Source organism: Mesoplodon densirostris, chromosome 2 (genome assembly GCF_025265405.1).
Source record: "Mesoplodon densirostris isolate mMesDen1 chromosome 2, mMesDen1 primary haplotype, whole genome shotgun sequence".
NCBI lineage: Eukaryota > Metazoa > Chordata > Mammalia > Artiodactyla > Ziphiidae > Mesoplodon > Mesoplodon densirostris.
Genome location: NC_082662.1, coordinates 13166608 through 13194178, shown reverse-complemented (window position 1 = coordinate 13194178; position 27571 = coordinate 13166608). Strand labels below are relative to the sequence as shown.

The 27571-nt window shown below is 58.7% G+C and overlaps 2 protein-coding genes across 4 annotated transcripts; one reads left to right on the top strand and one right to left on the bottom strand.

The window, feature by feature from the left end:
* Positions 1 to 1051: 1051 nt before the first annotated feature.
* Positions 1052 to 13060, bottom strand: LOC132477618 (chloride channel protein ClC-Ka). Of its 3 annotated transcripts, none has more exons than XM_060080064.1 (19): positions 12961 to 13060; positions 12173 to 12301; positions 11287 to 11415; positions 10146 to 10285; positions 9726 to 9803; positions 9556 to 9634; positions 8892 to 9017; positions 8453 to 8537; positions 8241 to 8342; positions 7609 to 7693; positions 7182 to 7355; positions 6652 to 6721; positions 6372 to 6482; positions 5795 to 6008; positions 4770 to 4903; positions 3036 to 3124; positions 2805 to 2888; positions 1961 to 2047; positions 1052 to 1478 (listed from the first exon to the last, which is right to left on the bottom strand). In XM_060080064.1, the coding sequence occupies exons 1-19, from the start codon at positions 13058 to 13060 to the stop codon at positions 1431 to 1433; spliced, it is 2064 nt and encodes a 687-aa protein (XP_059936047.1). In that variant the 3' UTR covers positions 1052 to 1430. The 3 variants fall into 3 exon arrangements, with proteins under 3 accessions (XP_059936047.1, XP_059936054.1, XP_059936060.1); XM_060080071.1 differs by having other exon boundaries at positions 2805 to 2885; XM_060080077.1 differs by lacking the exon at positions 11287 to 11415.
* Positions 13061 to 18250: 5190 nt separating this feature from the next.
* On the top strand, positions 18251 to 20946 carry HSPB7 (heat shock protein family B (small) member 7). The gene is made up of 3 exons (XM_060080054.1): positions 18251 to 18616; positions 19075 to 19208; positions 20377 to 20946. The coding sequence occupies exons 1-3, from the start codon at positions 18436 to 18438 to the stop codon at positions 20554 to 20556; spliced, it is 495 nt and encodes a 164-aa protein (XP_059936037.1). The 5' UTR covers positions 18251 to 18435; the 3' UTR covers positions 20557 to 20946.
* The last annotated feature ends 6625 nt before the right edge of the window (positions 20947 to 27571 follow it).

Here is a 27571-nt window from a genome sequence, read left to right as displayed (position 1 = left end):
AGGACACCACGGTCTGGCTGGGCATCTCCTGACCCCTCAGGGCAGGCGAAGGGTGGGTGCGGCAGGGATGGGGGCCAGCATTCCTTGGGGACCATTCCGTGCCTCTGTGGACCTGCCCCCCGCAGTGGGAGCCATAATCCCCTTCTCCCTCTTTACTTGGCTCAGGCGGGCACCTTCCCCTGCAGTTTCTGCCATCAGCGAGCTCAAGGACTCAGCAGACACCAGGCAGGCCGCCCAGCGGGGCCAACAGCCAGGTTCCCAGGCAGACAACCACGGGAGGGCCTGGGAGACCCGCCTCGACCCCAGGGCTCGGTTCCTCGCCCCTCCCCTCTGTGCTTCTGCCCCCCACCAGAGGCGGGGCAGCCTCTTGGGGCACCTACCATCTGCTCCTTAGTGCTCTTCGCGAGGATTCTGTCTCTGGAGTGTCTGTCTGTCCCTCACTCTCTGGATCTGCTCCCTGGTGCCCTGCTCCCCCCACCTTGCTCTCCTTCCATCTCCCTGAAGGTTCCCTGAAGACATTAAAGTGGTGGATTCACCCTGGAGGAACTTGGCCTGGTCTCTGCTGGGGACGGCATGTCCTCAGGCCCTGATGGGGGGAGCTCTGGAAGGCCCCTACCCCCCAAAATACACAGACAGCTGGTCAACCTGCTGCCAGCAGCCAGGAGGGTCCCCATGGAGGATGCTTAAGGCTCTGTGGACTCTCCAGGGAACCACACGTGGGGACCCCGCTTTGTCAACCCTGGCTCAGCCAAAGAGGAGGCTGAGGCTGCTGGAGTGAGGGAAACTGGGCCACAGGGTCGTGCTTACACATGACCACAAGCATCATAAGACCTGGTGGGAACCTGCTTTCATAACTCCCAGCCAGGAAGGGGGACCTGAGGAGGCGTGGGAAACCAGGCCCCAGGCCTGCAATGCCCATATGACCACCAGGGGGCGCCCAAGGGCTCACTCAGGGCCGGCGAACGTGGCCTTGCTAAGGTGGCAAGATAACACCCTGGAAGCTGAGATGAAGGACAGACGGCTCTGGCAATCAGCTTTATTTTTTCTCAGGAGCCTCCGGTTGGGAGTCATACAACCCTCAGAGGGCATCTCTGCGTGCCCTTGGCGACAGAATATACCAATGTCTTCATTCGTGAACTTGATTCTTTCATGGAGCACCCACCATATGCTGGTTTTCTGCTGTCTTTCATTCTGAGTTCTGTCCAGAGGGGGATTTGTCCTTCAAGGCAGGTAGCACTTGTTTCATGGAGCATGGGACGTGGTGACTATGGGGCCTCTTCAGTGCTAGCTTAGCTGCCTACTTCACCGAGGAGTTGCGCTGGGCTGGAGGGGAGGGGTGCGTTATGATGGCGGGGGAGAGAGGCAAGGTCTCTGCCCCATCTCCTTCACCAGGGCAGCTGAGGGGCCCTGTTTCATCTTGCCAGGCTGGCTCACTTTGGGGCGGGAGGGTTTGTCAGGTTGGAAATTGCTTTCTTCAACTAGAACAGAGAACAGAGTGGGGCGGATGTAGAGGAGATTGCAAGTGGGGGGCGCCAGTATAGTATGACTCCCCTAAGGGTTGATTCTGGAGTGAATTTTAGAGCCCGTGCCTCCCTATTGCATAGATCAGATCATTGAGGCCCAGAGAATGGCAGGGCTGGCCACAAAATAAGGTAGAGGTAGCTGGACCAAGTGGCTGGCTACTCTGGGCCAGGAAGTGAGGCTCATCAGAATCACATGAGGCCCCTCCAAATTTTTTTTTTTTTTTTTGGCCATGCTGTGCAGCATGTGGGATCTTAGTTCCCTGACCAGGGATCGAACCCACGCCCCCTGCAGTGGAAGAGCAGAATCTTAACCACGGGACCACCAGGGAAGCCCCAAGGCCCCTCCAAATTTGATGGCAGAGTTTTGGTGCCCCCGACCTCCCCAGCCTGTTCAAGCATGGCTCCTCCCCTTTGCTCCACCCTCGGGACCGTGGTACCTCCACCCAAGACACGAAGCCCACAGCTCTGCCCTGAGACGTCACATAGAGGGACTGAAGGTTCAACAGCTCGAAGAGGTTGTGTGCCTGCAGGGGGGGCGGTTAGGAAACACTGGAGGGTAGGTGGCACCCACCCGAACCCTCTGGCTTCAGTTTCTTCCTAGGTTGGCAGCTTTGAGCAGAGGTGAAGGCCCGGGCCAGGCTCTGTCCCAGTGGTGCCCACCCCACCTTGTTTCTGAGCCTGGGAGGGCTGGACAGCTGTGATGGTGGGAGGGAGACCAAGACCTGGGCCTACAGTGTCCAATATGACCACCAGGGGTCCCCAGAGTCCACACAAGGGACTAGTGGAAAGGACCCGTTTTTCAGCATCATCCGGCATCATCCACTGGCACAGAGGGGTTGGGGCCACGCTTAGGTCCCCAACCTGCTTCTGTCCCTCCATGACCCATGTGCCAGGCTCTGTGCTTGCAGGGGGGAGGGGATCAGCATTCAGAGTGATTAAGTACTTTGCCCAAGATCACACAGGCAGAATGTGGTAGAACTGAAATTGAAACCCATGTGTGCCTTGATGAAAAGATATTTTTAACCACTGTTTCTCTCCATCCAGAATCCTCTGTTTCCCAAGCTCTCCCTCTTCTCTAGTCTCTGCATCATCCCAACAGCCCTGGAACTGAGAGACAGAGAGGGCGGGAACTGCATGCCCATTCCACAGGTGAGGAAGCAGGCACAGGAAGAACAGAGAGCCACATAGCATGTCGGGGAAGCTGGAGCCAAGTTTCCCTCTCAGGCTCTTCCCTCTATCCCAGGACCCCTGTCTGCCCACAGCGCAAATTTTCCCCATTACCTGGTGCAGGGAGGTCTCCGGGGACAGCTTCAGGGTCACTGGCTCCACGGGGCAGCCCCCAGCCAAGATGTCCTGCAGACACTGCTGGGGATGGGGGAAGGGTTATGGGGGCCTGGGACAGCTCCCCCTTCCCCAGGCAGCCCCTGTCAAACCACAGGCTATCAGCTGGCCACTCCCCTCACAACCCTGCTGACTCCCCATCTTCTACTGACACCTCATATGAGCACTCACCTGGTGTCCTGGAACCCAGGAGGGTGGCTCAGCCTGGAGGGCCTGCACCAGGTGTGCCCTTTGCACGGTGCCCACCAGTATCTGAGACTCTGGACAAGTGGAGAGGGAGAGGAAAAAAGCCACATTATGAAAAAAGAACTTACGTTTACTGGACAGCTACGATGTGCCAAGAACTGTGCTGGGTGTTCTCATGACTTTTGGGAATGTACAGCACCTATGGGTCAGGAACTCTTATCACCCATTTTACGGAAGAGGAAACCGAGGCTCAGAGGCACAGAGAGGTTAGTTGTCCTGCCCAAGGTCACTCAGCTTCTGACGTGGAGGAGTGGTAGCTGAGGGTGGCCAGGTAAGGCTGCCAGGGGCCCGGGAGGTAACCTGCCCTCCCCAAGATGCCCCACCTGGCAGGGCCTCAAGGCAGGAGCAGGTCTGGGACACCTGCATGAAACTGTGCATCAGGGCTGGGCTTTGTCCCTCATTTCCCATAGGAAGTTTCACTGGCTCAGCCCAGTGAAGGCATGAACCTGGAAGGCCACCATGTTCTGAGGTCCTCCTGCGTGCTGGAGGCTTGGCAAGACTCACTCCAGGGTATCACTGGAGTCTGCAGGTATTTAGTTTTGAGGGACAGCCTGATCTTTTTGCTTTTTGTCCAGTAAAATAAAAACTTTGCAAGTGGACATACAAATGCTCCCTGTTTAAAAACAAAAACAATTAAAGCTATTTCTTGGATGAGCAGCAGGGTCCCACAGGCTGGGCCTGTGCTGGTTGGGAACTCTTTGCTTCCTGTGGCTCTAAGGGTAGAAGTGGAGTTTGTCTTGTTCTAGCAGGGGGGTGAAGGTTCTTGAGAGGTCACCCATGTGCAGATATTTTCAAGTGTGATATTTGGCATGTTCTATGGGATAATGTTATAGGTGTCCCAATTTGGGTGGGGAGAAGGGCCTGGCCTTTGGGATGAGAACCTCTGACAACTCTGTCCTCCCTATTTTCCAGATGTGGCAACTGCAGTTCATAAAGCTTAAGGGATTTATCTACAGTTCTGCTGCTCATAAATAGCTTTATGCCTCTTGGGGTAGGTATGGGGATGACCCATACGGTTGTGCAGCTTGCTCACTGCACAAGATACCTGCCCAAAGGACAAGTGGGGATCAAAATCCAGCTGTGCTATGCTTGCCAAGTGTGCAATTTTGTTTCATTTGCACAAAGGGGACATATGGGCTGACAGTGGCCCTGAGTGGGGCATGGCTGTCCCCTCCCTACCCCCCAGCTTATCTTTCCCACTCATACTGTACTTGTCCTAGAGGGAAATGCTGCTCTAGCTAGGTCCTCTCCCAAGATTCAGCTTATGTGTCTTTTAACAAGGGCCCCCACTCATTTTTCTCTAAAAGGATGTCTTTCTCATGGCAACAGGGTTGAGGGAGGTGACTCAGTTGGGGAATGCCTGAAGGGGAGACTGAGGGAAGGAGCCTTCTGGGAGACCCTAGTAGTGTTACCATCATCCTACTCCTGCTCCGCAAGTAGGATGGCTATTACCTCCATTTTACCAATGAGGAAACTGAGGCTCAGAGAGGTGAAGTGACTTGCCCAAGGTCACACAGTTGCAGAGCCTGGTTTTGGATCCAGGTGCCTGATAGGTACAATGCCCTGCTTACCCATTCCTGGGCCTGACCCTCCCAGGTCCAAGAGGAAGGTAGAGGGAATGCCCCCTCCCCATTCGTGCTCCCCCTTCCTGTCGGGCACCTGTGCTCTCCACCAGGGGGTATTCGGCAGTGTCTGTGGAGGTCACGACCTTGACCACCTCCTCCTGCGGTGTGTCCTTGGCCAGCGTGGTGATGGTACAGTTCATGAAGTGCTCCACAGTTACGTGGTGACAGCTGAGGTAGAGGGATGCTCCCATCAGGTCCTGGGGTGGGGGTTATCCAGACCCCTGGACAAGCTGGGGGGACCCGGGAGGAGTTTTGCCGGTTCTCCAGCGTGGGCAGGGTCTAAGAGATTCCTGGGATGAACAGCTCCTAGCACCCCAACGTGGGCAGGGAGGAACCTGGGGACCAGCTGGCCTATGGCCTGGCTCTGGATTCCCAGCCCTCTGGACCCCTATCTCCCCCCTAGACCAGCTCTACTTTGATCTGTTTTATTCAGAAGCCGTCGCTGGAGAATTTCATTTGAAGAAAAGTTTTATGGCATAAAGGGAAAAAAGAGCTTTAAAGTTTGAAAATCACGGGAGTCACCACCCCCATTTAACAGATGGGGAAACTGAGTCTGGAGAAGGGGGCAACTTGCACATGTTTGGAGCTGGGCCTTGGACTCAGGACTCTCAGAGCCTCTTAGTCCTCTTTCTCTGGGGACAGAGGCTGCTCGGCCCTGTCTGGTTGAGTCAGGACCTCAAAGCTCATTTCCATTGCAGTATTCCCGTCCCACCTCTGGCTCCCAACGCCCCAGTGAGGACAGCAGAGCAGGAGCAGGGGGAGGGGTGGGACCTCCCAGAGCTGGCGCTGACTGTCTGTGTGACCTGGAGCAAGACATGGCACCTCTCTGAGCCCCACTTTCTGACAAATGGGCGATATCTGTCCTCCTGTTGTGGAGACCGACTGATGACCAGTAAGACACTGAGGCTAAGGACTCCCCCAAGGTCACACAGGGAGCTGGAGAGAATGGAGACTAGGGAGCAGCCATGTGTCAGCCCCTCCCACACTCACCCATGTCCAAGGTCAGCCCACCCAGACACCATCACCTCAGCTCAGCCAGCCTGAGCAGACACCGCTCACCTGATGTTTCGGCACCGGATCCACGGAAGGTATGGCAGTTTCTTGACAATGATGGTGCCGTCATAGAAGGAAGGCTGGCAGCTCTGGGCGATGGCATTGGCCGCCAGCACCGCCATCAGCACAGGTAGTGCGTGCACGATCTGGCCAGTCAGCTCGAAGACCAGCAATGCTGTGGAGATGGTGTGGGTCACAGCCCCTGAAAAAGCCGCAGCCCCTGCAGAGGGCAGAGCCAGGGAGGGGGGCTCAGGCCAGGAGACAGCTTCATGCAAAGGGCAAGGCTGCTGTGACTGTGGCCATGGGCTGGGGTGGGAATTGTCCAGAGGCCACACATTGGCCACTGTTGGAAGTGCCCTATGCCTGGGCTTGGTGAGAGAAAGAGCAGTAAGGAAGAAGGGGCATCAGGGACAAGACCGGAGCTAGAAAAAGTAATGGAGGCTAAGGGGAGGGGCTCAGGGAAGGGTGGGGCTCATTGGGAGGCTAATGACCTCCCCATGCCCTGCAGAACTACTGGCTGATTCTCTGGGTCCAGCCCAGACCCACGATGTTTGCCCATCCAGTGGGAACCCGGTTTACTCACCTGCCAGGGCATACCCCCCAGGCATGATGGGGTTGGTGACACCTCCAGCCACGATGCCCTCTGGGAAGGCAACAGAGAGGGCCTCCCCTATGAGGCGCCCGATGGCAGCTCCTGGTCACAGATTTAGGGTGAGGACAGGGAGCCAGGCTGACCCGGTCCCCACAGCCCTCCATCCCTGGGGATCAACCTCAGTACCATCCTGGGGAGGTGGGTGGACCAGGAGCCATGGCCCTGTCCCGATAACCCTGAGTCTCTCAGACCCTCAACACCCCAGACTCACCGAAGATAAATATGGGCATGAAGTACCCAGCAGGCATGGGGATTGTGGTGGCCAGAATTATCATCCAGAACTGTGGGGGGTGGGAACCGAGGGGGCAGAGGTTAGAGGCAGCTGGACAGGAGAAGGCAAGGGAGGGACAAGACGGGGACAGGGGCGTTTCCCAGGGAGAAGGAGGATGCCCAGGCACACGCCCATCGCCAGTATCTGGTGTGAGGGAAGGTGTGCCCAGGGGAAGGATCCCCACCCTGGCAAAGTGCCTACTGTGTGCCTGGCACTGTGCCAGGGACTCTCCTTTCCCTCTCAACCTTCCTTGATGCAAGCACAGTAACTAGCCCATTTTAAAGATGAGGAAACCGAGGCTCAGATTGCTGAAGCAACTTGCCCAGGACCACACAGCGGGCAGAGGTCAGGTCAGGGAGTCTGCGAGAAGGCCTAGGCCCTGCGCTACATACATGCTATGGGGAGGTACCCCATCCCACCCAAGGCTGGCCTCAGCTCTGCGCACATCCCTGGGGGCCCCGGGAGCCCACCTTCATAACCAGGAAGAAGGCAAGGGTCCCAAAGATGGTGAACTGCGGGTGGTACCATTCGAACCATAGGTTCTGTGGGTCGGGCTCCGAGGGCCAGGGTGGGGACGAGTTCCGGGTCATCAGCGCCCACGAGTTATTGTCGAACAGTGAGTCCAGATGCTCCCTCATGGACAGCTGGAGAAGGGGGCAGCTCGGAGTTCTGCATGAGGGCCGGGCGGCAGCCCCTGCCACCCCCCACTGCCTGACCCTGCCTCAAATCCTCCTCTGCCACTTGCTGTTGGGGGAGACCTTGGCAAGGGCTCTGGCCCTCCTGGAGCTGCACAGCCATCCCTTATAGGTGTTGTGGGGATTAAGGGAGATGATGGGCGCAAGTTGGACAACGACTGGGCATTCCCCCCTCTGGCCACCCCAGCTCAGCACCCCTTACCCGAGAAGCCATGAAGCGGCCCACGCCAGGGGGATAGGTGATGGAGGCGAGAACCAAGGCCGCCAGAGCCGAATACAGAGGCTTGCTGTGGGGTGGGGGTGGAGGGCCAGCTCCAGTGCCAGCTGTCCTCTTCCCCTCCCCCCACCCCACGGAGTGGCCCCGCCATCCTGGGGGCTGACGCTGAGGCAGGAACGGGAGGAAGAGGCACAGGCGCAGGGGGCGTGTGGGGGTCAGCCCCACACCGCTCGGGTAAGCAGGGCTCGGGGCTGAAAAGAGAGCTTGGGACAGAGGCAGGCTGCCCGCCAGGCAGGTGGGACCAGGGCAGGACCGGCCAAGGTGGAGGAGGGCTGATTCTGAAATGCCAACGCCAGGGGGCAGACAAGGTTGGGAAGGAGAGGGGGCTCAGTAAGGGGCCTGGGGCTCCACGGGGAAGTAGGGGTTCAGTGAGGGGGAGGGAGGGTAGTAAGGGAGGGAGGGCTCAGATACTGGGGTTGGGAGCCTAGTAAGTGGGGGAGCAGTTACTATGGGGACCTGGACAGGGGTGTTGGTGAGAGGTGGGGATCTCTATATAAGGCTCAGGAGAGTCTAGGGGCATCACCCTGAGGGGTCCCTGGCCCCCATGCAGAGCCCACCTGGTGGCCAGCAGTTTGGAGAGGACCCGATTGGTCTTGACAAAGCCGAGGAACGTTCGCTGACAGAAGAGGTAAGCACAGCTCAGGATGCCACAGATGGCCCTGCAGGGAGGGGAGGGGAGTCCAGAGCCCCTCGCCAGGACCAAGGGCAGCAGTTCTGGCTGCGGGAGGCCCCCAGTTGGGCTCTTGAGGGGCCAGAGGCATCCACTCACCCCAGCGCCACAAAAAAGAAGATCTCTGGCAGGTCAAAGGGCACATCTACCCGGAAACTGGTCTTGTAGAGGGAGGTGATGGTCTCTGGGAAAGCAGGGGAGTGGGGATCAGGGACCACAGTCCTACCCCGGCCAAACCGAAGGCTCAGAGTTAACAGGCGGGAGTGGAGGTGCTGCCACGTCCTGCCCCCAAACACCCTTTCCCTGGCCCTGCCTCCCCGGCCAGCTTCATCTGCTTCTACCCTCGGGGCTCCTCCCATCCTTCATGCCCAATACAGGTCAATTCATTTCCACACTTCTAGAAGGAGGGGAGTGGAGAGGAAGAAGAGAAGGGAGAGGAGAAAAGAGGGAGGAGAGAGAGGAAGGGGAGGCGGAGGGAAAAGGGAGGGGAGGAGGGAGGGAAGGCGGGGCAGGGGGCAGGGTCTAGGGCGGGGCTCACCCTGCTCGCTGTTGAAGACAGCCAGGAGGCGGAACATGAAGGCCCCACAGGTGGCAGCGAAGAAGCCCCTCCAGTAATCCCAGACCGAGAAGTGGGAGGACATGACCTCGATGCTGAACAGAATGCCTGGGGGCAACACTGAGCTTCGACAGACACCACCACGCCCCTCCCAGCGCCCTGACCACTCCCGTCCTGCTCTCCCACAGCCCGAAGAGACAGGGCCACCCCTTCTCTTTGGTCCTGAGCTGAGGGGAGGGGAGGGCAGGGCGGGAGCCCCCTGCCCAGGGAACGGGCTTGTAGGCGCTCCTCTCGGCCATCTCAAACCTTACAACAGCCTTTGGGGTGGGGACGATTACAATCCCCATTTTACAGACGAGGAAATGAGGCTGAGAACTGAACTCACCGGCCCAGGGTCACGCAAGGCGAGCTGAGTTTCAAACCCAAGTCTGTCTAATGTGACCGTGAAGCATCTTGACACCCACCCCGACCTCCACCCTGGGGCGGCTCTGCCCTCCCGGTAAGACTGAAGTAACAACCAAGACCGGATTAGCCGCCATCCTCCCTGCGGGTTCCTCCGCTGGGCGGAGGAGCGAGGTGGTCAGTCGGCCAGGGGAGGGACGGGGGGTCGGGGGTGGGCGCCCGGGGTGCAGGGGGAGGGCCTCACCGCTGAAGGGCGCCGCGAACACTGTGGCCACGCCCACCGCCGCTGCCGCCACCAGCATTTCGTTTTGCTTGCTCTTGTTCTGGGGGGATCCGGAGTCCCGCGCTGAGAGTCAGCCCCCGCCCTCCCCTCCGTCTCATTCCTCCAAGGAGGGGGGCCCATGAGCCCCTTACCTCAGACTCCCCAATGGCCTTGGTGCGCAGGCGGCCCAGGTAGGCAGCGATCATCACAGACAGGTGCACGAAGGGGCCCTGCCAGAGGAGGTGTGCGCACAGGGCACAGGGTCCGCCCCCTGGGGGGAGCCGGGGCCCTTGCTCCTCTCCTTCCTCCCCCTCCGGGCCCAGGGTTGGGGGGTAGAGGGAGCCTCATTCAGAGGCAGCTCGGCTGCCCCACCCACTCCCTATGGCTCCATCTCCCCAGGTCCTTTGTCACACTCTGGGGACCTGGCCTGTCTCCTCCCCAAGACTGAGCCCCGCGAAGGCAGGCCCTGGCCTGAGTTCTCCCTGACCTAGCTTCGGTGGGGATGGAGAAAAGGCAGAGGGAGCAGGAGGGCAGGGTGGGACGGGGTGGGGTGCTCTCATGCCCGTCCATACCACTTTGCCCAGGAAGATAGTGCTGCCCGTGGCCAGGGTGCAGGTGAGGCCCACCACCTTGGCCCCGAAGTTCTTGATATCCAAGTAGTCCTCCAAGACCACGCCCGACAAGATGGTCTTCAGCTCCGGAATTCCAGAACCTTGGCAGGGGATGGATGGACGGGGTGAGGGTGGGGAGGAAGAGGAGGGACAATCTCTAGATAAACCCTTATCGCTTTACCCTGCACAGGGTTCACATCATGATCTCGTCAGCTCCCCTAAACCCTGTGAGTTAGGATTCCTAAACTCATTTTGCAGATGAGGAAGCTGAGGGACAGACAGGGGATGTGAATTGCCTACGTTCTTCCAGCTGGTCCTGCCAGTCAGCTATTGCAGGATAGGGGGGAACCTAGGAGAGAATCTCAGGCCACTCAGATGCATCCCTGCAGCTCCCCTGTGCTGCTGGCCTGGAGCTGAAAGCAGAGCTGAGAGGCCTGGAAGAGATGCGCCCCTCCGTGAGCCCCTCCCTGGGGAACCATGGTGCCGGCCCAGAGGAGCCCTCAGAAAGGAAGCAGAGTCAACAGTGACCCGAGTCAAGCAAGGTCTGTCCTGGGGTCTCCCTGGGGGTGCAGTGGTTAAGAATCCGCCTGCCAATGCAAGGGACATGGGTTCGAGCCCTGGCCCGGGAAGATCCCACATGCCACGGAGCAACTAAGCCCGTGCGCCACAGCTACTGAGCCTGCGCTCTAGAGCCTGCGAGCCACAACTACTGAGCCCACGTGCCACAACTATGGAAGCCTGCACGCCTAGAGCCCGTGCTCCGCAACAAGAGAAGCCACGACAATGAGAAGCCTGAGCACCGCAACGAAGAGTAGCCCCCGCTCACTGCAACTAGAGAAAGCCCGCACGCAGCAACGAAGACCCAACACAGACAAAAATAAATAAATAAATAAATTTATAAAAAAAAAAAAAGATCTGTCCTTCTCACTGTGTGACTTCAGGCAACTTACACAACTCGTCTGAGCCTGACTTCTCTGGCTGTGAAGTGGGGTTACTGTTTCCTGCCTCCCCCCATCAGGAGCCCCGAGGGATAGGAAAAGGCTCTGGGCAGTGGGCACTGCGGGGCAAGGCAAACAGGCAAATGGCATGGCGATGGGCTTACCTCCCGAGAAGGGCGTGATGCTCTGGGAAAAGCCTGAGGAGAAGGAGACCAGGGCCACAGCGTACACGGTCCAGGAGAGATACCGGAGTAGGTGGCTGTCCCCAATCTCCCGGTACAGCCACTTGTGTGCTGGGGACAGCTGGGAGTCAGGGAGCCATCCACAGGCTCTGCAGCCCTCAGGCGCCCACTTGCTGGCCAGGAAATGGAGGCTCAGAGGGTGGTGGCCCAGGACCACCCAGTAAGTGGCAGATACCCAAGAGGAGGCAAGAGCAGGACCCTGGATCATATCCCAGTGTTGCCACTCCCTAGCTGAGTGACCTTTTGCAAGCCATTCAACATTCTGAGCCTCTGTTTCCCCATCTGTCAAATGGGCTCTCAGATGAGGTCTGGTGCATGGCAGGTCCTCGTAATGCCACCTGAGCAAGTCTCCCAGAGAAGGTGTGTTAGACACTTCCTGCCCCGTGCCCCCTCTTCCAGGGAGACCTCAGGGTGGAGAGAGCCTGCCGAAGCACGGGGAGAGGATGTTCTACGCCTGGTGGTTTAGACAAGTGTTCTCCCCAACAGTTACTGAGCTGAGAGCAAGGAGGGAGGAGAAGGAGCGGGGGCGGCAGGAAGCGGTGGGCAGAGAGCTCAGAGGAAGAAGGAATATTTGGTCTTTCACTCATTGTGCAGATGAGGGGACTGAGGCCCAGAGAGGGGCAGGAGCCTGCCCAGGGTCACACAGCAAGTCAAGAGCAAAGCCAGGACCAGACCCAGGCCTCCTCCCCACCCAGAGCCCTCCCCCACCCCCGCTGCACCTGGCGGCCCATCTGGCATCCCAAAAGCGTGCTCGAAAGCCCCGGGTCCAGAGCAGGCGCGCATGCCATGCATGTCGGGGAGGGGTTACCTCGGACCACACGCCCAACAGTGAAGCTCATGGTGTAGCTGATCAGGGCCATGAGCACCCCGAGGGTCATCAGGAAGTACCAGTCCTCACCCATGCGGAACAGCTTCTGCTTCAACCACTCGAGGCCACCTGGGGCAAGGGCATCAGGTGGTAGCCCAGGGCCCAGTGAGGGCACGGGGCGGGGGCGGGGGGGCAGGGGCTGTGTGGGGCTGGGGCCAGGTGGTCGAATCCAGGGAAGCTGGGGCGGGGCTCTGCGTCACGTGAGAGACAGCAGGATTTGTGCAAGTGAAGGTGGCAGCACGGTGGGCGCCAGGCCTATTGGCCCCGCCAGGAGGGGGCCTTTGACCCACCCGCCCTCCCCACCCCTGCCCCTTCCTGAGGTACTTATGGAAAAATGACGGAGGGGGCAGGGTGTGGAGGGAGGGCTGGGAACTACACTTTCTCCAGCATCTCCACAGGGGACATAACTTAGAGGACACAAGAGTCTAGAGAGACTGCTCTGTTGTCCGAGGACCGGTGGGGCTGTCCTGGTGTCAGGCCAGAGAGCACCCACTGGGCCCATAGCAAGGTCCCCGGCAGAGTGATCAGGCCTGGGGACTGCGTTCCCCAAAGGCAGAGAGCAGACATCTAGCACGTCTGTCCCACAGACTGGCAGACAGATCCCCTCCCTCCCTGCCGCCCAGGAAGGGGGCAGCTCTTGGGCTCCAAAGTGGGTGGGGAGGCGGACCCAGGGAGGGTGATGTCCCGAGGGGTTTTCGACAGGGAGCGGAAGGGAACCTAGCTGTCACCTCGGATGCCTCGGCGGATGCGGGGACATGGGCCCCATAGCTCCTGAAGTGTCACAGGATTCCCTGAGGAGCCCTCACGAAGCCCTACCAGCTCCTCCATCAGGCCCCTGAGGGAGTGGACAGGCAGACGGACCCTCGGTGAGCTGCTCCAACGCCCTTACCCAGCCACTCGGCCCTTCCAATATCTACTTCCCAGATAGAAGGGAAAGGTGGCATTTTCAGGAGGGGACGTGGGTCTGGTGTGTCCTGAGGGGGTGGCCCCGAGGGTGCGAGTGTGTGTGTTAATGTTTGGGATGAGGGCGGTGGTCCCTAGCTGTCCCCTCCATGTCCAGCAGCAGGTTGATCAAGCCAGGACCCCAGGCTCAGAGCCCCCTTCCCCATCCTGTGGCCACCACTCCTACCCTCCCTGGACGCTTGTCTGCTTCCACTGCTCAGGGCAGTCTCCTTGCCCAGGGGAGTCACTGTCTCACTGTGGGGTCCCCATGGACCACTCTGACTCCCCATGCCCATCCCTGAGCCTCCTCCCCCTTGGCTCAGGCCAGAGTCAGGAAAACTCCAGGCCCAGAAGGAGAAGCCTTGAGGGTCCAAAGGAGGTGCTGGCTCCCTGCCCCCCAGCCTCCTGCTCCTGCCCTGCCTGCCCTGCCTTGCCCTGGTCCTGGCAGGTTCCATCCAAGTCCCTGCCCCAGCTCTGAACCCGGCGGCCCCTCACCTCTGTCAGTCCGCTCTGCTGTGGCCCCAGGCAGGCCTCCTCTGACAGAGACTCCTTTGCTTGCAGCTCAGGTGCACCTGGACAGGTGTGTGTTCCACCAATCAACATCCTGGCCCCCCCTCCTCCCCGCCCCAGCCCGCCGGGGTTTACCCTGGCCATTAAGAATGTCCTTGACAAACCAACTGGAACTGCCCCAGCCAGCTGAGTGGTGCAGGCCAGAGCAGCCAGGAGGGACGAGGGGCAGGGGCTCCCCAACCTACCAGAGCCACACAGAGGCGGGTGGCACCCAACCCAGCTACCGGGTGGGGTATGCAGGGCCTGGGAGGGGGAAGCTCATGACACAGCAGGATGGTGAGGGGTCATCTGCAGGGGCTGAAGGTCAGGGCTCTGGGTTCTCAGAGCTGGGCGTGGGAGGGGCTTGAAAGAGCAGAGAAGGAAGAGGAGAAGGACCCATAGGGAAGGGGTGCTATTATTACTGCATCTTTGCGATATGCCAGGCACTGTGCTCAACCCTCCTCCAAGTCAGTGAGTGCTCAGAGAAACCCAGCGAGGTGGGCAGTATTAGGCCATTTTAAAGAAACGGAGTTTCAGAACTTCCCTGGTGGTCCAGTGGGTAAGACTCCACGCTCCCAGGGCAGGGAGCCAGGGTTTGATCCCTGGTCACAGAACTAGATCCCGCATGCATGCCACAACTAAGAAGTCCGCATGTTGCAACTAAAGATCCCGCATGCCACAACAAAGATGCTGAGTGCCACAACTAAGACACGGCCCAGCCAAAATAAAGTAATAAGTAATAAATAAATAAATAAATAAATAAATAAATAAATAAATAAATAAATAAATATTTAAATAAAGAAACGGAGTTTCGGAGAATTGAGGCTGCTTGCTTGCCCAGGGTCACAGAGGCTGAGGGACAAAGTCAAAAGTTCCATCCACTGGGCTTCCCTGGTGGCGCAGTGGTTGAGAGTCCGCCTGCCGATGCAGGGGACACGGGTTCATGCCCCGGTCTGGGAGGATCCCACATGCCGCGGAGCGGCTGGGCCCATGAGCCATGGCCGCTGAGCCTGCGCGTCCGGAGCCTGTGTTCCGCAACGGGAGAGGCCACAACAGTGAGAGGCCCATGTATCGCAAAAAAAAAAAAAAAAAGTTCCATCCAGGTTTGCCTGACTCCAAAGGCTTCACACCTCTCCGAGGTCCTGCCTTGAAGACCTGCCTTGCTCAGAGCTGGGGAGGGGGCCGACAAGCTGGAGCAGGGGAAGGGAATTGGGCGGAGGGGAGGAACTTGGGCTAGATCCTCACGTCCAGACCCTCCAGTCTGAGAAGACTGCCTCAAACCACAGCACCCAAGGGGCAGTGGCTCTGCTTGGGGCTTCTACGTAAATGCCACAGACCCTGTCCCACCCCAATGGAATGTAGGAACATGCACATTAGGTCTGGAACTCAGTGCATCCTCCCAGCACCCTTGTGGGTCAGGGACAGCATCACCATTTTGCAGATAATAAATGGAGGATCAGAGAGGTGCAGTCACTCATCTAAGGTCACAAAGCAGAGGCTGAACCCAGACTTCGATTCTGTGGCTCTCCCTCTTCCCAGAGCTTCTCCAGCTCCTGTGGCTTCAGCCTTCAGGGCAAGGCTTTGGGCACAAAGCAGAGGATTTGTGCCTGATACCAATTTTAGAAGATTTGGGCAAGAGATCTGGGACGACAACCCCTGCTCTTCCAGACAAAGCCCCCTTTCTGAAAATCACGATGGACCGTCAATGACTTGTTAAAATCCTGAGGCCCTGAGCCACCCTCTGCCCCTAGATGTCAGCCAAGTTAATCCCAAATAGGAGCACATGTGTGTTGGGGGTGGGGGGTGGGGGGATTGGGGGGTGGAGGCTGCTGCTCTGCACGGATCTGGGCCCACCGTTGCCTCCGCTGCCCCAACCTGTGTACAGTAACAGGATAACTGGCCGCCCTGTTGACATCCCAAACCCATCTCTGGTCTCGGGCAGCTGCTGGCTCCAACTCACAGCCGGCATTGGCCAGCCAGCCAGCACCGCACAGCCACACCCTCACCTCCAGCCCTGTGCGCATCAGGAAACTGGGAAGAGGGAAGCAAAGGGACATGGTGCTGGTGGCTAGTCCCTCCCAAAGCCATTTCCCCCTGATGCCAGCCCCCGACTTCTCCCTCTCCTGCATCAAGCAGTGAAGGGTGAGAGCTTGATGCCAGAGCAGCTCTCCCATCCCTAATGGGTCCTTCACCGCTCAGAGACTCAGTTTCCTCTTCTGGTCAATGAGGGGAGCCTGAGAGCCATGGCGGCAGGGCCCTATCTCTGCCTCGTTCATCACGAGTCCCCCAGAGCCTCAACGGTGCCCGGCACATAGCCTGTGTTCAGTAGATACCTGCTGAGTGATGAGTGGTTTCCAGACACTGGCCTGTGGGCCGGCTGAGTGGGGACCTGATGGGAGCCGATTCCTGGTCCCTTCCCAAGAGCCCAGATCAGAATCTTGGGGTACATGAGAAGAGTCTGTGTTTGTTGAAAGTCCCTCCATGTGATTGGGGTGCCCTGGCAGGTATGGGATTCAAGGCATTGGATCGTCTCTGAAGCTCCTTCTGTCCCTGGGATCTGAAAGGAGAGACATGCACAGAGACAGGGGAACGGCCTTGATGACCTTTCAGGGTCCCTCCTGGCCATTGAAGTCAGTGGATCCAGTGCATGTGCGGGTGATGCCTCAGGGATGGGGGGAAGCAGGGGGAGGAATGGTGGGCGGGGGTGGGTAATGAGATCTGACGTCCAGGAGCAGTGACTCAGGCCCTCAGCGCCATGACCTTGTATCTGCATTTAGCCACTGGCTCCTGTTTCCCTGGCGGGCGGCAGGCTTCTGGGTCCCCCACCCCCACCCCACCCTCTTTCCACCTCACCTCAGTGCTGGTGACTTCCTGGCAGCCCTACTGGAACCCCGTCGGCCAGGATGGGTGACACAAGCCAGGCAGGAATCTCCACTAGACAGACAGACCCCTTTGGCTCCAGCCACCACCCTGACCCCACTTCATGGACTACCGGCACCAGTGGTTACCCGTGTTGATGGGCCACCCCCCCACCGCCAACCGCCCCAGGGAGGAAGTGTTGTGGGAGCCAGAGAAAAGAGAAACAGTCCCTACCTTCAGGAGCCCCCAGTCTAATGGGGAGACAGGCGAACACGTAACCCAGGGAACTGCCAGTCTGATAGGGGAGAGAGGACCCAGGAAGACCACGTCACACTCAGGTGCTGGGGTGGGCAAAGCCAGTTGGTACAGAGGGCATCTGGGCAGGCCCCCCTGTGTGGGCTGCAGCAATCAGGGAGGGCTCCGTGGAGGAAGAGGAACCGGAGCTGATCTGGGAAGGAAGGGCAGGATTTGGAGGGGGGACCAGAGGCCCCACACTGCAACCTGGGCAGCAAAGGACCCCCCGCCTCCCAGAACGGCCTTCCCTGCTTCACCCCCTGGTCCCGCACGATCTGTGCACGGGCAGAGGGGCTTCTCAGGGGTGTTCGGGACCAGACTGTCTCCATACACGAATGTTCAGGTCACCCCGGCCTCCTGGAGGGTTTGGATCAGATAAGACAGGGGTCAAATCCCAGCTCTGCCACTTGCTCGTGTGCAAGCCCCAGGCTCTCTGTGAGGCTCTGTTTCTCTATCTATAAAATGGGAATACTATCTCCTTCCTGAGCCATGCGGGGATCAAATGAGGCCATGCTGGAGAGCTCACAGCCAGGAGCCAGTGCCCAGCAGGCACCTGAGAAGTCAGAGCTAGAAGAATTGTCTTGCGGAGCTCTCCTGTACCTCTGACAGAGACCCTGCCCGCTGCCACCCCCGGCATCTCCTCTGAGCTGGAGGCCAAGCAGACATTTCCTGGGAACATAACCTTTTATATTGTTAAGGACCATTCCTAAATTATCTGCTCTGCCCCCCTGAGCTCAGGCCCAAGCCCCAGCCCGGCCTCAGCTTTCTCCTCTTGGGTCCCAAAATGTTCCAGAGTTGGGAGGTGTGGGTGGGGGTAGGGAGGTAAGCATGAGATCTGGGTCCCCGTGGGAGCTGGCAGGGGAACAGCTGCACAGTCTATACCCACCCCCCCGGGGCCGTCTCAGTCCTTCCTAAGAGATGGCTGTGATTATCTGCCCTGAGGGAGGGAACCCCTCGCCTCACACAGAGGTCCAGCATGTGGGGGGTCCTCCATGCACCATTGACCTCCTGACCTTGCATCTCCCACTCTCCCCAGAGCCAGGGGCTTGAGCCTTTCTGCCCTGATCACCCACACCTAGATCCCTCTCCGCCAGGGCTGGAACTTTGGGGGACAGGGGACGGAGAGAGAGAAAACCCTGTCCTCCAGGAGCTTGCAATCTGGTGGGGGAGACACAGAAACACCGAACGCACACAAGGTCCTGAGACGGGCCCAGGGCTCTGAGTGGCGAGGGGACAGCATGAGTCTCCGCCTCGTTGCCATGGGAGGCTCCGGGGCTGGAGTTATGGGTCTGGAATGCCGGGCAGTGAGCTCAGCCTCGTGGGCCTGCCTGTGTTGGAGTGTCAACAGTACCGTCTCACCGGAGAAGACTTCCAGCCCCTCTGGGCCACCGAGAGGACTAAATTTAGCTGGTAGACAAGGGGCTGGCCCCGCGCCCAGCGACAGTCGGGCCTTATAAAGCGGCGGCAGTCGGGGCCCGGCACGCTCCCTCCGAGCCTCCTGCCCACGCGCCCTCCTGTCCACCCTGCCCACCGGCCAGGGCCCGGCCGCCCGCCCGTGGATGAGCCACAGGACCTCCTCCACCTTCAGAGCGGAGAGAAGCTTCCATTCTTCCTCCTCCTCCTCCTCGGCCTCCCACACCCTTCCCGCGCAGGAGCCGCCCATGGAGAAGGCTTTGAGCATGTTCTCCGAGGATTTCGGCAGCTTCATGCGGCCCCACTCGGAGCCCCTGGCCTTCCCAGGCAAGTCCTCCGTGGGGAGGGAAGGTGCCCAGGGAGGGGACACCTGCTCCAGGGCACCACCTGATGTGGCTGCAGCTGCCAAGCTGCCAGGAACAGGTGCCGTACAGCTGCAGCCGCATGTGGCCCCCCGGACAGATGCGGCCACAGAGACAGATGTGGCCTGAGAACAGGCAGGGCTTCAAGAAACTGCTCTGGCCTGGGGCTCAGCGACACGCACCCCTACTCCAGGCCTGGGTGGGTCACTACAGACATATACACACACCCACCCCACCTGTGCCGGGTAAGGCCCCATCCCCCCGGCGGAAAAGGTGTGCTGCCAGAGGGCAGGTGGGTGGCAGCTACGCCTGAGGGGGAGCTCAGGCCTGGGGCCAGCCCCTTCCCTCCGGAGAGGGAGCCGGAGACCTGGGTTCTGAGGGCCAGCCCGCCCTCTGCTCTGCTCACGGCAGCCCTCCCCACAGCCCGTCCCGGGGGGCAGGGCAACATCAAGACCCTGGGAGATGCCTATGAGTTTGCCGTGGATGTGAGCGACTTCTCACCTGAAGACATCATCGTTACCACCTCCAACAACAACATCGAGGTGCGAGCTGAGAAGGTGAGCCCGCTCCCCGCCCCCAGATCCTGGGCCCCACGCCTGTACCCTCTGCCCTGTGTCCCCACGCATCCCGGCAGCCCGCACCCTGCCCAGTACCCCCCAACCCCCAGGACAAACTAGAGGCCTCGCTCCTGTAGCTGGTGGGCCACGGGACCCCCGTGACTGCCTCTCTCTGCCCCAGGCTCCCAGATGCTTTCTTCCGGAGTCCAGGGCAGCTGAGGAAGCCACAGGGGATGGGGGAGGGGAGGAGGGATGCTGCGGGGAGGTGAGAAGGGAGATGAGAGGAGGGAGATGGTGGCTGAGGCAGGATAGCCCTTCCTGTGGACATCTGGAGAGGTGGGGGGCTCACTGGTCCCTCACCTCCGGACCCCTGAATTAGGCCCAAGGTTGTGCAGAGGCCCTGCAGTTCAGGGTCACACACACCCCAAACCCCACACTCCCTCCACCCACAGGTCTCAGGGTCACTTGGTCACTAGGGTCTCTGAGTCCCAGCTTCCAGGAGGCCTGCACCCTGGAGGAGGGTGTGGCTCTGGCTGAACAGGGATGCTGCCCCCAGCGGGCCAGAGCCACTGCTGCTCCTTAGGGAAGAGGGTCGGCCCAAGGCTGCCTCTGGATCCCCCTTGGCCTGGCCTTCTCCCCTGAGCACAGGAGGCTGGATGCCTGAGGGGCGCCTCTCAGGGAAGCCAAGAACTGTGGGCACCAGGGCCAGTGAGCAGCACGGGCCAGCCCTGCCACCCTCACCAGTGACTCAGCCACCCCAGGCTCCTCTGGACACTATGTGCTGGCTGAGTCACGCAGGAGGGGCCGCCGGCCGAGCCCTGACTGTGGACACCGTGTATCCGGGAATCCAAGAGGGCTCAGCTCTGCTCTGTGCCACCTCCTCGCTGCTCAGGAGCCCCAGATTCTGCCACTGAGTCTCCTCCCCATCTGAGCTCCCCCACCAAGCCCTTGCCTCTCCCCCAGGACCGCTGGAGCACCTCTAAGCACCTCGGCACCTGTCCCTGCTCAGCCCTGGCCAGCCCCTAGGCCGGGCCTCTGCACCTGAGAGCAGAACCCCTCGGCACAGGGGGGCCCAGCTGGGGTTAGACTGGGGAGCAGGGGCTGTGGCTTGACGTGAGCAGGACAAGGGTGCGGGGCAGCCTGCCCTGACCCATCACCCCTTCCCCAGCTGGCAGCTGACGGCACGGTCATGAACACCTTTGCTCACAAGTGCCAACTGCCGGAGGACGTGGACCCCACATCGGTGACCTCGGCCCTGAAAGAGGACGGCAGCCTCATCATCCGGGCTCGGCGCCAGCCACACACGGAGCACGTCCAGCAGATCTTCCGGACCGAGATAAAAATCTGACGGCCTCCCCCTCCCTTCCCCCAACTCCCCCATCTTCTCTCCCACTGGCCGGCCAGAGTGGCTCTCCTGACCCCCTCATGACAGCTTCCAGGACATCTCAGCCCAGGTTCAGGCCCTGACACCTCCACCCCAGACCCCAGGTGGGTCGTCCCCTCCAAATGTGGCCTTCTGCTCTACCCAGGGCAGGCCAGGGACCCCCTCGCTTCACCCGTGGCCCCCAGATTCCAGATGTGGCCTCGTTCACTTAATCCAGAATAAAGGGATTGGGATGGGGAACAGGAGATCCTGAAGAACCCAGTTTGGGGAAGGGGGATTGGGACAGGCAGGAACTCTGGGCAAATAATCTGCAAGACAGACAGACAAATTCTGATCTATGGAGTCTCTGCAGGGCAGGGGCAGGGGCAGGGGGACTGGGGACCTGGGGACCTGGGACCCCCTTGGCCAAGGGGAGCGGGAGAAGCAGAGGGAGATCACAGGCAGAGGTGCCCAGCTAGAGTGAACTGCCCGGGCACAGGGAGGCCAGAGACAGCCACGATGGTCCGCTTCCCCTCTGCTGTTCTCCAAGCCCCGAACCAGCTGCCAGGCTGTCTGCCCACAAGGTGCCCCAGCCAGCCAGCTGTGCCAGCGCAGGGCCACATTGTGTCTGTATATGGATGGGGTTTTTCCAATACAGCTGGTTCGTGATAAACTGTGTGAACCGTCTGTTACCTGCTCATGCCCCCAGGTAAGCCTGGGCCAAGGGGTGGGGCTGATCCTTCTCCCTCCCACCCAGAGACCTGGGCTCCTGGGGCTGCCTCCACTGCAGACATGTTACCCAACAGAGGAAGCATGGATGGGGCTTTGGGTCCTCAAGGTAGGACCCCAGCTTCCTGCCAACCTTCCCTTGTGGCCATTCACCTCCCCCATCCTGTCCTCTATAATCCGTGAAGCTATAGGCTTGGTGTGTGTATACCACACACAAACACACACACACACAAACAGGTGTACACACATGCACGTACACACGTGCACACTTATCTTTGTCCTTCAAATACTAAACATTACCACGGGTTAACGCCAAATTCGGAACGTTCTAAAATCAGATTTACCATCTCCATTCTTCTCAATGGGGACAGAGTCTGAACAGCTGAGCGCCCAGCTTAACCACTGATGGTTGGATTTGAACCCACGATGTCAGAAGCTGCTCTCAAACCGCCCTCCCAGCCCTCCGGGCCATGGGGGGTAGTTCCCCTCATTCTGCCTCTCAGCCTGTGCACCCTGCGTCCACAGTTTCCTGCTAGAAAATGTCCTAATCACAGGAAGAGTCCCCACCCCAGTTCCCTCCTAGTCCCCAGTCCAGGGCAAGGACCTCCCGTCTGCCTTCATTCTGGAGAGCCCCAACTGCCCCCCGTGACCCTGGCTCAGTCTCCCACATACAGAAGCAGGGGTGATGGGTAAGGGTGGTTCCCAGTTAGTCGGGGCCCCTGGAGCAAGTGGCAAGGCCAGCCTCGGCCCTCTGCACCTCTTTGGTCAGTGTGCTGTAAGGTGCCCTCTCACCCCTGCCATTCTGGGGCCCTTAGGAAATGACTGGGGGCGGGAGAGGAGGGTTCTGGCATTGTACCCTGCACACACAATAAACAACAGAATCATGGACTTCTGGAGATCACCCGTCTGAAGTTCTCAAACTTGGGATGGGGCTGGCGGCAGCAGTGTGCGAAGGCTGGGGATGAACAGACATACCTTCCTTGAGATCTGGGGGCAGGGGTGGTAGCTCAAGCAAAGTTCAAGACCTCACAGAAATGTGGGTGTCCTTCGCCTCCTCCTTCGGCTCCCAGGCCCACCAGGGCAATAATCCGGGAATTATTTCTCTGAAAAACCTTGCATCGCCTTCTCTTCCAACTGCCAGCCCCTGCTACTACCTGCCAGGCACTGTCCCAGGCACAGGGACACCAGAGTTGGGCCAGCTGCACTGGGTTGCTCTTGAAGCTTATCTCGTACCAGATGGGTTCTGAGGACCAGAGAGGCCGAGTGACTAGCCTAGGGTCACACAGCCCCGGGGCATAGCCCGGCTGAAACCTGGCGGGGAAGCTGACTGGTTCAGGGAGTCTGAGTACCCTTTGGAAGGACTCACACACACACCCCCAGGCGCTACTGAAATCAGGGTTCCTCCGCGGAGCTCCTCCACGCAGCTCGGTGCAGACAGGAGGAGGGGAGGGAAGCGGGGGCACGGTATTTCCAGCCTCTGTGACTCACTGATTCCGCTGGGCTATTTGCAGCCCGACACTCATCGGCGAGGAGTTGGGGGGAGGAGCCGGACCAGCTTTCCCCCTCCCACGACCCCCACTTGGGGTCAGGCTCACCTTGGCGTCCCGACCCCAGCGGCGTCCCTGCCTGGGCCGGGCTGGCAGGAAGCTGGGCTGGGAAAGGGGGCATTTCCTTAAGTCACCAGTGGGGCCGAATACTCCCCACCCCGCAGGCCCCAGCAGCCCCTCCCCAGATCCCGGTTTTAGAGGATGAGGGCTGCGCCGCGGACAGAGCGGCCGCTGGGGACTGGGCACATCTAGAGTGAAGGTGCCCTCCTGCCAAGGTGACCCTGCGGAAGAGGAGGGCGGGGACGTGGGGACTGCAGGCTTTCCTTCGCTGACTCCGCCCCCTGGCGCCTGGGCTGACCGCCACGCTTTGTCTCCACTGGCCCCCCACACTTTCTAGGCTAAATATAGGCCTGGCTGCGGGCCCTGGGCCCCGCCCCCGCCCCATGAAGAAGAATTGTAGCAGCCCCATCCATTGAGCACCTAGTGTGTGCCAAACACGTGCTCATCCCCACAACAATCGCAAACGCAAGGTAGGTACCAAGGAGGATAGGAGGTTCAGAGAGTCAAGCAACTGGCCCAAGGTCACCCAGCTTGGAAGTGGTATGGCTGGAATTTGAATCATTGTGACTCTAGAAGGTCCTCTGCTGGGTCACCCCAGATCAGTCCCCCACCACCAAAGGACCGAGGCAGCTCCCCTGGTCCCTTCCTGTATAGGGAAGGGGAACTCCTACATCTTAGAGCTTTTGGAGTGGGGGGTGGGCAGGAGGCCGAGGTGGTTGAAAAGATGCAGCCTTCTAGGGCTAGAGACCTGCAAGAAGGTCCAGGTCAGGTGGTGCCAGAGGGGTGTGGAGGACTTAGGAGGTTCCATCACTTTCCAAGTCCTAGCCCAGGCCAAAAGCCTCCTCCTCCAGAAAGCCTTCCAGAGCTACCCGCTCAGAGTCACAGACAGAGCCCAAAGAACCCTAGGTCCAAAACTTGTCTTTAAAAGAAGCTCAAATTCAGATGAAAGGAGCACATGCCTGGGAGTGAGGGCAGACCCTGAGGCTTAGTTGGCCAGCCCTGTGTCCTCTGGGAGTCATTCCAAACTCCTCATGGTTTGATGGTGGGACCTAGGCTCAGGGAGGGGTAAGATCTTGCCCAGGGTCACACAGCAAGTCAGTGGCAGAGATGAGGTGAAGATCCAGGACTCTAGAACTTCAGCCCAGAGCTTCTCTACCAGACCAACCCCCCCATCCCCAGGCCATCCTTCCCTGACCCGCCTCCAACATTGTACCCCTCCATCTCCCGCCTGCCCCCATCCTCTTCCCAGTGTGCCTTGGATCCCAGGTCTGCCATGGCAGAAGATGCCTTATTCTGCCCTCTTGCTCCCAAGCCTGGCATGGGAAAAGAGCTAAGTAAGTGTTTGTAGAATTTTTTAAAAAGCTAAGAAGCCTCAGTAAAGGGTGGAGGGTCAATTGCGGACTCTGGAGTCACAGCACCTGGCTTCAAATCTTGACTCTGCTGCTTCTGAGCTTTGTGATCTTGAGTAAGTAACTTAACCTCTCTGTGCCTCTGTTGCACCATAAAATGGTGCTTAATAGGATCTACCTGCGGTGGTTGTTCTGTAATTCACTTAAGGGGCTTGGCACATGGTGGTTGACTCTAGCCCCCATATGCCATGCATTGAAAATGCCCAGAAGGGCTCATTTAGAGCCCTGTTATTTCATTTAGATTTGGATCCTGACACCCCCTGTTCACCCACACTGTCTCTGGCTCCATCAAGACCAAGACTTGGGGGACCTCCCTGGCGGCACAGTGGTTAAGACTCTGTGCTCCCACTGCAGGGGGCCCAGTTTCAATCCCTGGTCAGGGAACTGGATCCCACATGCATGCCACAACTAAGAGTTCTCGTGATGTAACTAAGTAGCCCGCGAGCCACAACTAAAGAGCCCTCCTACTGCAACTAAGGAAGACCTCCTGCCACAACTAAGGAGCCTGCCTGCTGCAACTAAGACCTGGTGCAACCAAAAAAAAGAAAAAAAAAAAAAAAAAACAAAGACCAAGACTTGGGCTGGTAGGGCAGAGGAGCTGCCCTGTACCGGGGTCTTCTCTCCAGGAAAAGCAGGTGAGGCGGAGCTAAAAGGTAGGTTCCCCAGGGTCCTCTCAGAAGACCTGTCTGGGCCCTGGGGGTAGAGATGGGGGGAGAAAAGCACCTGGAAGCCTTAATTTCTCATCATAAACAAAGATCAGGTAACCCCCTCCCAGGGCTGCTGTGAGCAACCAGAGAGAGATGGTGTTTTAGTATAAGCTCGATAAATGCTAAGCTCCTGTGAAAATCTCTGTGCTTGTTTTCTGAACAGGGAAAACCAAGCTGCCACCCTCTGGCTCTGCCCTCAAACAAGAGAGGGTCCTGAGGGGCATGGTGACTTGAGTCTGCTAGGTTGGTGCCTGAAGCAGGAGCCTCTGGGCAGGGGAGGAGGTGTTGTTTACAGTCAGCACAGCTGGCCTGGGGCTCACCCTGGGCAGCCAGCCAGGCCAGTCGTGAGCTCTGAGGCCCTCCAGGGCCTGGACCCAGGGTCAACCTCCCATGGGAGCCTGAGGGCTGCTAGACTGGGTGGGGGGCCTCTGAAGTGCCTCCCTGAAGGGCACAAAGCGAGGCTACTGGCCCCAGGGAGCCAGAGAGGAGAGAGCAGGACAGCAAATCTTCCCCTTCATCACCCCCCTTCCTTCCTTCCTTCCTACCTTCCTTCCTCCCTCCCTCCCTTCCTCCCTTCCTCCCTTCCTTCCTTCCTTCATCCCTCCCTCCCTTCCTCCCTCCCTCCCTCCCTCCCTTCCTTCCTTCTTTCCTTCCTTCCTTCTTTCCTTCCTCCCTCCCTCCCTCCCTTCCTTACTTCTTTCCTTCCCACACAATTCTTGACCACCTATTATGTACCAGGCACCTTTAGGGCACGGGGGACACAGTCCTGATTAGGCATAACTGCCAACCTGGAAACACATTCACTGATTCTCACATTCCACTCACTGGTTCAGTGAAGTCTTTCATCTCTTTGTTGATTCATTCTCTCAACAGCTTTTCAGTAAGTTCCTGCAGTATTGTGGGTAGGTAAAGCTTGGAGGGCGAACTACCTCCATTTCAACCCTGGCTCTGCCACTTCCTATCTGTGTGACCTTGGGCCAGTTGCTTAACCTACCCGAGCCTCAGTTTCCACATGTGTAAAATGGGACAGCCCCTCACAGGACTGTGGTGAAGAGACTGAGCTGTTCTCCTGCACCCGTGTGCCCCCAGCTCAGTGAGGGCCTCACTCACGTGTTCGACCCCCAAACACTCCCTACACACTGCCAGACCCTAGGCTGGGTCCTTGGAGAATGTTCATTCTTCCTTCCTTCACTCATTCGACACACATGAACAGAGCACCTACAGCATAGAACAGGGTTAGGACGCTATGACTACATAGTCACACTGCCTGGGATTGGGATTTGGGCTCTGCCTCTTTCTAGTTGGTGACCTTGGGCAAATCATTTCATCTCTCTGTGCTTCAGTTTCTTCACCTGTAAAATGGCAACAAAAATTATACCCACCTCATGGGTCTAGTGTGAGAAGAACTGAGGTGGCATGTGGTGCATATAAAAATATCAGTAGTTATTTTTCTAAATGAGAGGGATTCTGGTTAGAATGAAAGTCTGGCTTCTGAAAACTTGACCCCACCAGATGGCTGGCCCCATGGCGCCGGCCCCTCAGCGCGCAGGTTCCCGCCCTCCCCACCCAGACCAGGGGGTTGTGCCTCCATTCTGATGATAGGGCGACACCTTCTGGCGCAAAGCTAGACCTGCAGCCCCACACTTTTCCTTGTGGGTCTCAAACTCCCTTTGCAGCGACGTCTTTGCGCTTTTCTAGTCCAGTGATTCTCAGCAGGGGGAGGAAAGAGGAGGGGGTATATGTGATCCAGACTATTCTCTCACCACCTCCTTAATCCAGACTATCACCCCCTTTGCCTGGATTAAGGTGCAGCCTCCTCAGCTTCCTCCCTTGCCTTCCTATCCCAGCACAAGAGCTAAGGAATTTTTTTTAAAGGTAGGTAATGTTGCTTTCTGCTCACAATTTCCAATGATCCCCATCTCAGAATAAAATAAAAAGACCTCAGGGGCTTCCCTGGTGGCGCAGTGGTTGAGAGTCCGCCTGCCGATGCAGGGGACGCGGGTTTGTGCCCCGGTCCGGGAAGATCCCACATGCCGCAGAGCGACTGGGCCCGTGAGCCATGGCTGCTGAGCCTGCGCGTCCGGAGCCTGTGCTCCGCCAACGGGAGAGGCCACGACAGTGAGAGGCCCGCGTACCGCAAAAACAAAACAAACAAACAAACAAACAAACAAACAAAAGACCTCGGGAATTCCTGGCGGTCCAGTGGTTAGGACTCCGTGCTCTCACTGCGGGGGACCCAGGTTCGGTCCCTGTTCGGGGAATTAAGATCCCACAAGCCAAGCCAAGCCATGAAGCGCTGCCCAAAAAACAACAAACAAACAAAAAACAAAGACCTCATCGTGGCTTGCAAGGCCTCACATGATATGGTCCCTGTCACTTCTCTGGCCTCTCTGTTTTGAGTGTGTACATGCATTGTCTCCCCCAGCTGGAGGATAAGCTCCTTCATGGCAGGGCCTTGTCTGTCTATCACTGCTCCATCCCAGGGTCTAGCCCAGAGATTAGCACACAGCGGGTGCCCAACAAATACTTGGTGAGTGAATGAATACTC